Genomic DNA, 13,413 nt, shown 5'->3' on the forward strand with positions numbered 1-13,413 from the left:
GCCTGACAGCCTAGCTCATCAACTGGTTTTATTTTTGCCTCCTAATCCAATGTGTAGGACGGTTTCATTGGCTACTTTGTAATGCACATATCACTTCATATCCTGCTTTGCTCGCTTAAGCTAGCGTCATCAACATTTCTTGGTGTTTATGCACAGTCTTCATAATTCAGAGACCATCTTAACAGAAAAGCTGGATTTATTGGGGTGGACACCTCACATTTTTTTTAAAGATTTATTTGTTTGAAAGGTAGAATTACAGAGAGAGACAAAGAAAGAGATCTTCCATCTGCTGGTTCACTCTCCAAATGGGCACAACAGCCGAGACTGGGCCAGGCTGTAGCCAGAAGCCTGGAGCTCCATATGAGTCTCCCACATGGGTACAGGGACCCAAAGACTTGGGCCATCTTCTGTTGCTTTCCCAGGCACATTAGCAGGGAGCTGGATAGGAAGTAGAGCAGTGTGGGGAGCAATCCGGACTGGACTAAGTTACTGGAATTAAGACTTATTCTATGCATCTGCTCTCCCACAATATGGCGCTGGGAGAGAAGTAAACAGCTTCTGCACAGCTGCCTCCAGTTCAACCAATAAACTGTAGGACTTGCTCCTGATTGGAGAGCAGCGTACTCGGCGTGTGGGCAGCCGAGTTAGGATTGGCGGAGGAGGACTATAAAGGAGGAGAGAGACGGCATGCACCAGGAACATCTAAGGGGAACATCTGAAGGAACGCCTGTGCAGCCCCCGAGAGAGCCGGCCGGCGGTGTGCTGCTCCCCTGCGGAAGTGGGGAATGCGGCCAGGGGGAACTGCCCTTCCACGGAGGTGGAAGGGATAGTAGCCAACCCGGGAGGAACCAGCAGCAAACCCGGGGAGGGCCGAGCAGACGAAAGAACAGCGCAGGGTCCTGTGTCGTTCCTCCACGAAGAGGGGGAGCGACATAATGGTGCCGTGACTCGGATATGAAGCCTAGGCAGGGTTTAGTGTTGCTCCTCCACGAAGAGGGGGAGCGACATAATGGTGCCGTGACTCGGATATGAAGCCTAGGCAGGGTTTTGTGTTGCTCCTCCACGAAGAGGGGGAGCGACAGAGCAGCCAGGACTTGAACCAGTGCCCATATGGGCTACTGGTATCCCAGGCCATGGCCCAAGCTGCTGCACCACTGACCACGCCTCTCACTTTTAAAATGACTACTGGACTGTCCGTATGTCCTTTATGTCTCTGTGCACTTGGCAGACCTGTGTGCTTGGTGCAGGGTTGTACTGTAGCAAGACGGTTTATGGTTGGGGTAGTAGCCAGCTAACATCTCTGAGAAGCCTTGTTCTTGAAGGGATTTCCTTTGAGGGTGATGCCAGGGCTCCTCTTCTGACCTAGCAGCTGAAAATGAAATTAAAAAAAAAAAAAAAGGAAAGCAGTATTATTTTACAATGGTTAGTATTCAAGGAGAAATTTCAGAGTTCCTGGCAAGCCCGACAAAGCTACAGATGTCTGATCCTTCCCTGTGCACACGCAGAGTAGTGAACCTTCTCTGAACCGACCGTGGGCACGGGAAACTCAGATTGTGGGTACGGAATAGCAAACAGGTGCCCCTTTTGAAAAGCAAAGAGCAGCCGGGCTGTCAAAAGACAGCTGTGCCTTCAAACGCGTGTTGATGTGAAGGTGAATTTCTGTTTAGATGGCAGTTCCCTGTGCCAGGCTTTTTGCAAGGACACTTGGCTTTCTGTGAGGGAGGCCCTTAGATATGGAGCATGCTTACAGATGTCCTGGGAATTAGTGGTGAGGCTTTGTTGAGGAGAGGGTGAACTTGAAAGACCTTGGCCAGATAGTGAAAGCTCCTTCCTCAAATCGCTGAGCTGATAAGGTGAGATTATTTCATGCAGTGAGAATTTTATTTTTCATGGGTAGCTGACAACCTCCGGATGACTTTTAAGTAATGCTACAGATTTTTATACGCTTTCAAATGTTTTGAGAAAATGATATACTCTTTGTTTTTTTTTATTTCTGTGATTAAAACTTTGATACACTAATGTCTTTCAGATAGCAATTTGTTTTCATAAAATTTATTGGAATGTGAGTGGGTAACTCAGAGGTGTGTTGGTACCTATAACCACCTATAACCTTTCACAGTATAATGAAACTGAAAACTTCTGTGTTTCAAAGGTGCACAGGAAAAGCATTTTTCCTTCTTGAAACTTGCTCTGTCCCCAGACTCTTGCGAATTTTCTCAAACCTATGATAAACATTTTTAGAAGAATGTCAACCTAATATGCTGGATGGGTATACCACTTTTCTCTCCCAGAACTTCCACTCCATTTTTCTTTCTTTCCTTTTGATGAGAACTAAACTGCTGCTGCTTGTTTTTTGTTTTTGTTTTGTTTTGTTTTGACCGGTAGAGTTATAGACAGTGAGAGAGAGAGGCAGAGAGAAAGGTCTTCCTTCTGTTGGTTCACCCCCCAAATGGCCGCTTCCTGGGCCACAGCAGAGAGCTGGACTGGAATAGGGGCAGCCGGGATTAGAACCCTGTGCCGCAGGCGGAGGATTAACCAAGTGAGTCATGGCTGGCCCCCATTGCTGCTGCTTGTAAAATTCCATCCAGACCTTTTTTTTTTTTTTTTTTTTTTTTTTTTTTTTTTTTGACAGGCAGAGTTAGACAGTGAGAGAGAAAGAGAGAAAGGTCTTCCTTCCGTTGGTTCACCCGCCAAATGACTGCTACGGCTGGAGCTACGCTGATCCGAAGCCAGGAGCCAGGTGCTTCCTCCTGGTCTCCCATGTGGGTGCAGGGCCCACGGACTTGGGCCATCCTCCACTGCACTCCTGGGCCACAGCAGAGAGCTGGACTGGATGAGGAGCAACCGGGACAGAATCCGGCGTCCCAATAGGGACTAGAATCTGGGGTGCTGGCACCGCAGGCGGAGGATTAGCCTAGTGAGCCATGGTGCTGGCCCATCCAGTGCTTTTTAAGGATCTTTTTAAGGAGCCTATGAGTAGGGTTTTGGCTTAGGTGGCTGTGCTGAGATTGGTTCAAGATGCTGCCTGGAGTTGCCGCTGTCGTGGGCCTGTGCTTGGTGATTTGTGCACATATTCACCTGTTTGCTAATGAGGGTGAGGACAGAAGGGTTGCACATTCTCATTATCAGTGGAGCTTGATGGAAAAGAGATAGGCACATCTCTGGAGTTCACCCTTACTGTGTGTCAGAGAGATTGGAGAACAGTATCAAGAAAGCATTTTCCTGATGGATGAAACATAACTTGGGTATGGTCCTCTACCCCTCTAGATGGTTATGTAATATGTTGTGTGTTTTGTAGTGCTTGATAAAAATGAAGTGGAAAAGTTGCAAAGATAAAGTTTTTCCCAAAGTACCTGTGCAATTGCTGTTAACTAGTCTATGAAAATTAACATTTTGTTCTCTTTTTTTTTTTTCTTTTTTGATGAAGGAATCCTTCACACAGGGAGAGTGTATGTGGCAGCAGATTCCAGTGTAATTTAAACTTGTAGTGGCTTTCAGGGAATTTAGAGCAATGACTTAAATGAAGCTGATGGATTTTTGCAATTCAGTGGTACTGCCAGCATGCCTGCTAGGTGCAGGGTAGATTCTACTAGGACTTGAGTGGATTTTTCTGAAGTTGAGAGTGAGGTGAGGAAAGATGGCACATCTGTCCATCTAACCTCTGTAACTGGGTGCTTTGGCTTCTGTGTGCAAAATGGCAAGGCGTTGGGCTGAAGTTTCCCGGCCACGTGCCGCCTGTTTTAAGCTCTTTGCTAGAGTGGTTGGGAGTAGGGGAAGCATTTCTTGATGGCTTTTTTCAGAGCTGGAGACTGCTGAGTCATTTTTAATGCACAATCAAGGGACATTTGAGATTAGACCTATCCCAGCAGGACATCCAAGCTGTTTAGATTTAGATTCCAAAAACTGGGGAAATCGGACTGAATGGGAGAATGATGGGATGGCTTCCTTTGAGCAAGCAATAAGGGGGTTTTTGTACAGGAGCCCATGCTACTTTGGACATACTGATGAAGTGCTGAGTAGGAGAGGGGGCTGGCTTTTTCACCTTTGAGAAGGACTGTGACGGCCGAGCCACATGACAGGGCAGGGTCCGTTTTTGCGCCTCCTTTGTTTTGGTCTTCGTAAAGTGGGTGGGGAGAACCAGGGACCCATGGTGTAGGCTGTTGAGTCCACTGGAAGACAGGGCAGGAAGGAAACCCACGGGTTTTCTGGTGCTCATTCCGGCCAGGTGGAAGCCACCTAGTACACTTGGAGGAATTTTGGGCACCCATCCAAGGAATTTTGAGCCATCCAAGAAGGCTCCATCCTTGCTCCTTCTTGGCCGCCAGTTCCCGGGAGAAGTTTACCCCGAGGGATGGGCCTGGTGGGGTCATCCCTCTAACCCTTTGTCCAGCGCTCGCTTCTCAGTGACCGCCATTTCTCTTCCCTCTTAGATGACGGAGGGCCGTCGATGTCAAGTACATCTTCTCGATGACAGGAAACTGGAACTCCTGGTGCAGGTAAATCCCTTTGGGTCACTTTTCTAAGTCTGCCGGGCTTGTTGTAGTTCAGACTTTGGAGTTGGCTGGAGATGGAGAGGGAGAATGTACACGGTTTTTAACTGTCTGTACAATCCCTGAGAGAGTGACTGGACCACACCGGGGTGTTTTGTGTGTGCGCTATTTTTGTTCATTCTGTTTCTGTGTGCAGTGGGCCTAAGGCATTCAAGGCCAGATGTATATCTAACCTATTGTTAAAAATCGACAGAAAAGGAAATTCCACAACTTCCATTGCTATTCTTTCTGCTTGGAAGGAGTTAACTGTAATACAACCTAAATGCCTTGCTTTGAGCGACTAAAACTGATGTAGTCACCTTTGATCGGAGGGAATAAAAACAGCTCATTCTTTCCAGTTGAGCTTTCACAGTTGTGAAGAAAGAGAAGCAACCTCTGTGCTCTGCTTCCCCTCTAAGTCCTAAGGCCCCCCACCCCACCCTGTTACCCATCCCATGGTGCACATTGCGTCATAGTTGAGAAAGAGACACAGGAAATCAAGTCGTTTATCCTCTACGAACACATCCAAATCAGAATAGTCAGAGAGGTAATTAGGATCATAGACCCTTATTCAGGCTGCCCTTGAAAAGATCTTTTTACCTTGTACCCTAAAGAATAATAAAGTTTGCAAAAGTCAGTTTAAAAAGCCCACCATCCCACATGTGTTCTTCAACTCTGGCTTTTGTAAGTACACTGGATGTCTGTCAGATCCTCGAGGTGTTGTGTCTCACTCCTCATCCTGCTTTGCCAGGAAGACAGTAAGAAGTTCATCAGTGGGTTGAGATAATGCCTATAAACCCATTCATGGTGAAGGTGACGCATTTTAATGAGGAGATTCACAAACTGATACTCATCTCATGTTGCCTTGTGCATGCTACTTGGGTATGAAAATGTTCAAATTGCTTATTTTAAGTACTCCTTCCTTAAAAAAAGATTTATTTATTTGGAGGGCAAAGTTACAGAGAGGGAGAGAGGGAGAGACACAGAGAGATCTTCCATCCTCTGGTTTACTCCCCACGTGTCAACAATGGCTAGGCCTGAGCCAGACCAGAGCCAGAAGTTTCATCCGGGTCTCCCACACAGGTGCAGGGGCCATCCTCCACTGCTTTTCCCAGGCCATTAACAGAGAGCTGGATCACAAGTGGAGCAGCCGGTACTCGAACCAGTGCCCTTATGAGATGCTGGCATTGCAGGCGGCAATGCCCACTACCCCACAATGCTGGCCTCAAGAGTTCATACACTTTGTGGGGTTCAGATTTTAAAAGCATTACAAATGCAACATAAGAAATAGAGAAAATAAGGGAAGGCATTTGGCACAGTTGCCGCTTGGGACACCCGCGTCCCACACGTGCGTGCCTGGTTCACACCCTGGCTACTCTGCATCTGATCTAACTTGCTGCTAATATGCATCCTGGGAGGACGCAGATGATGGCTCAAGTAACCCGGGTCCCCGCTACCCACGTGGAATACCTGGATGGAGTTCCAGGCTCCTGGCAAAGCCTGGCTGATTTAGGGAGTCAACTGCAGATGGAAGATCTCTATCTATCAGTCTGTCTGCCTCTCGAATAAAATGAAAATGAATAAATTAATTAAAAATATGTATATTGGAAGTTGATAAAAACAGAGAAAAAGAGAAAAAAATAGAGAAAATAGGAGGGGACTCAGTCCCAGCACTCTAACTCAGCTACTGCTCTCGTTGTGGTGGATTTCTTTCCAGCATTTCTCATGTTTCTATCTCTTGTATGGTTGTAATCATAGTGCCTGGGTAATTCTATGTATTTTATTTTTCTGCTTAACGTTGCCTTTTACAGGCATTTGCCAAGGTACTCAGCGTTGTTAATAGTCACATAAATTCCAGTAATGGATATACTATTTTCATTTAATCGTTCATCCATCTGAACATATTTAAATTTTGTTTTGTTTTGTTTTTCCACTATCACCAGTAAATGCTGTGATTAATGTATCCCTGTGTGTAGAGTTCCCCCACCTTTTAGATTATGTCCTTGTTAGGCGCGATTCCCTGTGTTACAGCCTTGTGAAATTCAGCCCTGGGCTGCGGATTGGAAGCAGTGGCGTAATGAAAGGAAAAGCATGGCTGAGCAAGGTCTTCTCTGTAGCAGAATCGCTCACCAACGTTGCAAGTTTCACTTGTGAATGGTCAGCGTGAGGGGTTTATAGTGAATGGTCTAGGATGTTTTCTGTGTTTTTTCTCAAATCAAAGCTTAAAAGCTTGGAAAGAAGCCACCTTCTCACATGACAGTAACTGTAAACTGGCCAGCATGCCTTGGGAAACTATGACTGGGAGCAGCTACAAGGGACTTGAGTTGCAGAAAATATGTTTAATGACTGATGTGCACAGCCGCTGATGAGAATAGTCATCCTGAACCCTATAGAAATCAAGGAAATGCAGAGTTAGGGCAAATGAGCAAAGTTCCTGCTCTCTTTCCAGCCCTCTATGGAACATGCTGGAACCATTGCCATCTTCCTAGAGTGCTCTCCCTCCCAGACTCCACCCCCTGAACCTGCCTAGTGTGTAATAGTGGGGGAACAAACTCCCCCACCCCCACAAAAGCGGTCTATGGCTCTGCTGTCTATTTCTCTGGGTCCTGGCTGTCACCGTTGAAACACAGCCAGGTGCACCTTATTGTCAGTGGTTATTTACTTAGCCTCATTTCCCGGAAACCCCAACAATTTGAGGGCTGAGTCTGCCTCTTGGTCACTGTGTGACCCCAGTGCCTGGTACATAATGTCACTGATAAACACTTATTGAAAGAAAGAATAGGTGAACCCTAAGACACGTTGTTGTTATTTCCCTAAGGACTTCTTACCATTGAACCCATTGTGGCAGGGAATTTAGTTCAGCATGAAACATGCAGGTGGCCCTTATGTATCCATGGGTTCTGTACCCTTGGGTTCAACCCACTATGAACTGAAATTATTCAGGAAAAAATTAGGTTTGTACTGAACGTGTACAGACTTTTATTCTTGTCATTATTCCCTAAACAATGCAGTTTTACAACTCTTTACATCACACTAGTTATAAGCAATCTAGAGATGATGTAAAGTATCTAAGAAGATGTTCCTAGATTAGAACATTATACGAGGCCGGCGCCGTGGCTCAATAGGCTAATTCTCCGCCTTGCGGCGCCGGCATACCGGGTTCTAGTCCCGGTTGGGGCGCCGGATTCTGTCCCGGTTGCTCCTCTTCCACTCCAGCTCTCTGCTGTGGCCAGGGAGTGCAGTGGAGCATGGCCCAAGTGCTTGGGCCCTGCACCCGCATGGGAGATCAAGAGAAGCACCTGGCTCCTGCCATTGGATCAGCGCGGTGCGCCGGCCACGCCGGCCATTGGAGGGTGAACCAACGGCAAAAGGAAGACCTTTCTCTCTGTATTTCTCTCTCATTGTCTACTCTGCCTGTCAAAAATAAAAATAAAATAAAATAAAAAGAACATTATTCGAAGGACTTGCACATCCCCTTGGTGTTGGTGGTGGTCCTAGAACCAGTCTCCTGAGGACACCAAGGGTCCTATCTGTGTAGTCATGGTTTGCTTACTGGGTGGGATGAAAAGTTTTGGCATTGTGCAAAGTAAGCGTGTATTTCCACAAACCAAGACAGCTATGATGTCATTGAGTGACATAACCTTACGGGACCATTGTTGTTATATGAAGCTTATCATTGACCAAAACATCATTACACATCACACAACCATATATAAAAGGGGAGATTTTTAAAATGCATTGCAGAGTGGGCTTCAGCAAAATTTGGAGAAACCAGGTTAAAGCTAATGGGGGGGAAAGCCAATTAAACATATGAGTCTACCAATTTCTGTTGTCCTAGTTTATATCCTTTGGACAGAGTCCTTTTTTTTTTTTTTTTTTTTTTTTTTTTTGGGACAGGCAGAGTGGACAGTGAGAGAGAGAGACAGAGAGAAAGGTCTTCCTTTTGCCTTGGTTCACCCTCCAATGGCCGCCGCGGTGCTTTTCCTGGTCTCCCATGGGGTGCAGGGCCCAAGCACTTGGGCCATCCTCCACTGCACTCCCTGGCCACAGCAGAGAGCTGGCCTGGAAGAGGGGCAACCGGGACAGAATCCAGCGCCCCGACCAGGACTAGAACCTGGTGTGCCGGCGCCGCTAGGCGGAGGATTAGCCTAGTGAGTCACGGCGCCGGCCACCAGGTGCTTCTTTCTGGTCTCCCATACAGGTGCAGGCGCCCAAGCACTTGGGTTCTTAATAGCATAAAACATTTTGAACCTGGACCGTTCTTGTTGATAGTTTGCATTCACAGCGTGATAGCCTTCAGATTCATTTGTATTTCCTCACCAAAGTAGATTAATTGCTGCAGGTGTTGTTAAGGATGAATTCAGAGTATTTGTAGTGAGGCTTAGACCAAGCCGTGGCTGTCTCTGATCTTTCAACTGGGAGTTGGATAGGGAGGGATCAAAAAGGCACCTACATTTACCTGTAAAGGTTTGTAGGATGACAGGCAGGTTTAGAGAAAGTGTTAGTCTTACATGGAGAAGCAGATGGCGTAACACAGGGTGACCAACGGAAAGATACTAGGAAGAAAGAAGTAGCAGAGGTGGGAGTTAGTTTTTAGCCACTATTACAGGAGACTCCTTTAAGGCTACCATTCAGTTCTTCGGAAGCAGGATGCTGGGACCCAAGCAAAAATGCAAATAATTTTGTGTGGTGGAAACCCAGCCACTCTGAGCATAACGTTTCTCTTCTCTGGGTTGTAAAGAAACATGGCCACAAGCCTAACTTGAATGACAGAGTAACAGAGAGAAAGAGAAGAGAGACATAGACAGAGGTGGATAGAGAGCTTAGATCCACTGGTTCACTCCTCACATGACTGCAACGGCTGGAGCCAATCCGAAGCCAGGAGCCAGGAGCTTCATCTGGGTCTCCCACACAGGTGCAGGGGCTCAAGCACTTGGGCCATCTTCCAGAGCTTTCCCAGGCCACAGCAGAGAGCTGGGTTGGAAGTTGAGCAGCTGGGGCTCGAACCGGCACCCATATGGGATGCTGGTGCTGCAGGCAGAGGCTTTACCTGTATACCACAGTGCCAATCACTAATGCTTAGTCTTTTTTTTTATTATTATTATTATTTAACAGGCAGAGTTAGACAGCGAGAGAGAGAGACAGAAAGGTCTTCCTTCCGTTGGTTCACCCCCCCAAATGGCTGCCACGGCCTGCGCGCTGCGCTGATCTGAAGCCAGGCGCCTCTTCCTGGTCTCCCATGTGGGTGCAGGGCCCAAGGACTTGGGCCATTCTCCACTGCACTCCGGGGCCACAGCAGAGAGCTGGCCTGGAAGAGGGGCAACCGGGACTAGAACCCGGCACCAATATGAGATGCCAGCACCACTGGTGGAGGATTAACCAAGTGAGCCACGGCGCCGGCCCAGTAATGCTTAGTCTTTAAAGTCCTTTGAGATGACTGAGTGAAATCTGTGCTTCCAAATGCCTAATTTCCCTGAGTAAATTGTGCGTTACCCTTACGGAGGCGAGCAAAAGGTCAAGAGTGACATACCAGGAATTAATCCTAAATCTACAGGCAATTTCCTGACTCACATCTTTGCCACGTGGCTCCTTAAGTCCTGCAGTTCTACAAAGCAGCAGCTGGAAGGATGGTGTGAGCATTCAGAATGCAACAGCTCGTGCCTTCTACCTTGGTCGTGGGAACATCCCAGGTTGCACACCCAGATCACCAGTCCAGCCTGCAGATGGTGTCTGTAAAAGCTCTGTCCTCTCAATTGTTTCCACCAATCAGAAACTTACTCAGAATCATTCATCAAAACGAGAGAGGGCCCCGTAGCCTGCATCTCGGGGTCAGCCTCTTTTCCTAGCCAGATGAGAGGATGCCCAGGCATGTTTTGTGCTCAGCCAAACTTCAAGTCTTATTTGCCTTTCATTGCTCCTTTAAGATTATTTTCTCCAATTTGATAGTGATCTGTGTGCAGTTTGGGAAGGGCATTTTAAAAGCAAAGAGGAGAGAATGTTTGCTTTAGCCATAGTGACAGTAAGACTTGAAGAAGAATTTCCAGACACAGAGAGTCGGTAGATGGAGTTCCTCGCAGTTGTTAGGAAGGTTCTGGACTCTTTATCCAGGATTTCTTAAAAATAGAGTAGTTTTTCACTGGAATGGAATGGCTGAGGTGTGGTCCTTCCTTTAATGGTTTCTCTTGAGGCTTTTGGTACTGTACAGTATCCTGTCTTGCAGGAAGACGGGCCAGAATGAGAAAAACAGACATGACCCTCCACTCCCAGGAGCATGTCATTTGAGTGTTACTTCAGATGAGTAGCTGTGTGCTCCATCCGTGGAACTGCTACACCTTGGTGCTAGAACTGTACAGAGCAGTGCCCTCTGCATCCCCGGTTCTGCCCAGGGACCCTGGCTGCTTGCTGTGTGTAGAAAGCTGTCCCACCACGTGAGGCTACGTTCTCGCTTCCAAGTTGTCCCGGGGTTATGTTGTCTCTCCCCTCTGACCCAGTGTCTCGGTGGCCATGGGCAGGGCACTTACAACCACCTACTTCTGGTAAAATAGAGGAACGGAGTGTCCCGTGATTCTGGGAAACTTAGCAAACCTAACTATTCAGTGTTTTCTAAGAGAATTAAAGATAACAGGATTATTGCCACAAATGGTAGGGTGTTCCCCATCTCGAGAAACCAGTAGGCTGGAAGTGCCAGCAAAGGCGAAGGCTCCACAGTGCGGGCCAGTAACCACGTGGGGTTATTGAGTGCTTGAAGTGTGTCCAGGGCAAATGGAGACGAGCCGTGAGCACGAAATACACACCAGATTGGAAAGACTACGCATGAAAGTAAGCAGAGTTCTTACCGTGACTTTTGTATTGATCTCGCTGTGCTGAACTGATCATGTTTTGGATATTTTAGGCTAAAGAAATGGTATAGTTAAAATTAATCTCACCTGTTTCTTTTTAAATATGGCTACTAAGAAAGTGGCATTTTATATTGGGCTGACCTCTGAGGTGTAGGCACATGAACACACATACAGGTTTACACATTGCATTTGAGAGGCAGAGAGAGAGCACGTGGTTCACTTTGCAGATCCCACAGTGGCTGGGGGGTGGGCAGGGTTAGAACTGGGAGCCAGGAACTCAATCCAGGTTTCCCATATGAATGACAGGGATCTGATTTCTTGCACCATCACCTGCTGCTCCCCAAGGTTTGCATTAGCAGGCAGATGGAGTCAGGAGACAAAGCCAGGAATCAAACCCAGATACTCTGATGTGGGATACAAGCATTTTAATTCCTAGGCCAAACACCCACTCCTCGTATTCTCTTTTTGTTGAGCAGCTGCCTTGAAAGGATAGAGAAAATCTTAAAAATGAAGAAAAAAAAATTATGTACCTGATAAAATTATTTAGGGTTACTCAGATGCCTGGATACTACTGGGTGTCCTACACAATAGTGGCTACATTGTACCGTTCTTTTTAGACATTCTGTGGAGCATGTCTTATTCAACCCTTATAGTAGCTGTGTAAGGTAGGTGCTGTCCCAGATGAGCAAGCAGAAATTTTGAAAGGTTCACTACTAACTGCTCGCAGTCACGTCACTGGTTAGGTAGTGCCCACGTATCCCTGGAGCCGAGAGCTTCTGGACACCTGTGCGCTCCTCACTCCATCACCACCAGGCCGTGCAGTAAACACCTGAGACGTGGCAGCGTCCCCCTGTGAGTCTGTCCCCGAGCCACCAGCAGCCTGAATGAGGGAAAGGCAAGACTTTGAACCTTATCTCAGGTCCACAACTGAAGCTGGGTTTACCCAAATCATTTTGCTCCTTTGAACTCAGCTCTTAATCTATCTGGAAACGATTTGAGCACGTGAGCTAAAAGGATGAAGGGTTTTCACATCATGTGTAAGCCTGAGGCTCTCAGGTGTGGAAGAAACCCATATAGCAGTAGGTGAAATCACCATCGCCTTCGCATCACACGTCTCTGACAGTGGTGCGGTGATAGTCTGTCTCCACGGCCACCTGAGCTGATACAGACTCTAGGTAAAGCAACATTGAGGGCAAGGCGAACAGTCTGGCAAAGGAAGGGATAGGAAAATAAAATAAAATAAAATAAAATAAAATAAAATAAAATAAAATAAAAATAAATGCTGTAAGTGGCTTCTTTGAAATTTCAGAGCTGTAGTGCTACTGCCTAGAATAAGTGACTACACTGGGGCCCTCGCCATGTGAGCACACACCCACAGACACACCCAGCTTCTCTGCCTCCACCCCCAGGGCTTCTGGGGTTCATCATCTTTGGTAAAAATGCAAGGGGCAGTTTTCTGCCAAATACGCCAAGAATTCCCCCAGGGCATTATTTGCCCAGAAAAAAAAAAAATGGATTGTGCATCTTCTCGCCAGGTGCCGTCGGCAGGTGGCTCCTGATTTGCTTGCCGGGGCCCCTGCCGAAGCGTCATCCATGTCTGCCATCTGCTCCTGTCTGGGCTGCATTCACCAGGAGTTCCTGCCTCCGCCAAGCCCTTCGAAGCTACGTAGGGAAGCTGGGGGCACACAGAGGCATTTGTCATCACACACTGTCTGCCCCAGGACCTCCGAAGCTACCAGGCCACCTCATGAAACCACAGCCAAAGGGGAGCCGGGCAGCATCGCATTGGGCTGACCCCCAGCCTGAACATGATTGCCATCAGCATTCACGACGCTGCTGTGCAGAGCTGGGCACACCACCAAATGGGCAAAACAGATGTCTTTCCAGACCCGGGGGTGGGGGGGGGGCGTGGGGGGGGGGCGCTGAGGATAGCATTTTCAAGGCACACGGTGAAACGCATAAATGTTCAGATATAGGGGAGAGATGGGTAATAGTCACTCTGTATGTCATCCAAAGTCCGTTTACCAAAGGAGAGTCCGTAGAAG

At 47.4% G+C, this 13,413-nt stretch overlaps 1 protein-coding gene and 1 pseudogene across 8 annotated transcripts in view; both read left to right on the forward strand.

Annotated features, from left to right (window-relative positions):
• The window catches only part of FRMD4A (FERM domain containing 4A), a 644,478-nt gene that overhangs the window by 441,164 nt on the left and 189,901 nt on the right, over window positions 1–13,413 (forward strand). For all 8 annotated transcript variants that reach the window (XM_051820845.3, XM_008268104.5, XM_008268105.5 and 5 more), the window contains one exon: window positions 4,431–4,496. In XM_051820845.3, the coding sequence (XP_051676805.1) occupies window positions 4,431–4,496 (66 nt within the window). The remainder of the gene's footprint in view (window positions 1–4,430; window positions 4,497–13,413) is intronic.
• Window positions 3,016–3,341, forward strand: LOC108178138 (NADH dehydrogenase [ubiquinone] 1 alpha subcomplex subunit 1 pseudogene; annotated as a pseudogene).

The sequence above is a fragment of the Oryctolagus cuniculus genome, chromosome 13, assembly GCF_051225735.1.
Source record: "Oryctolagus cuniculus isolate XC-2025 breed Fujian yellow rabbit chromosome 13, ASM5122573v1, whole genome shotgun sequence".
Lineage (NCBI taxonomy): Eukaryota > Metazoa > Chordata > Mammalia > Lagomorpha > Leporidae > Oryctolagus > Oryctolagus cuniculus.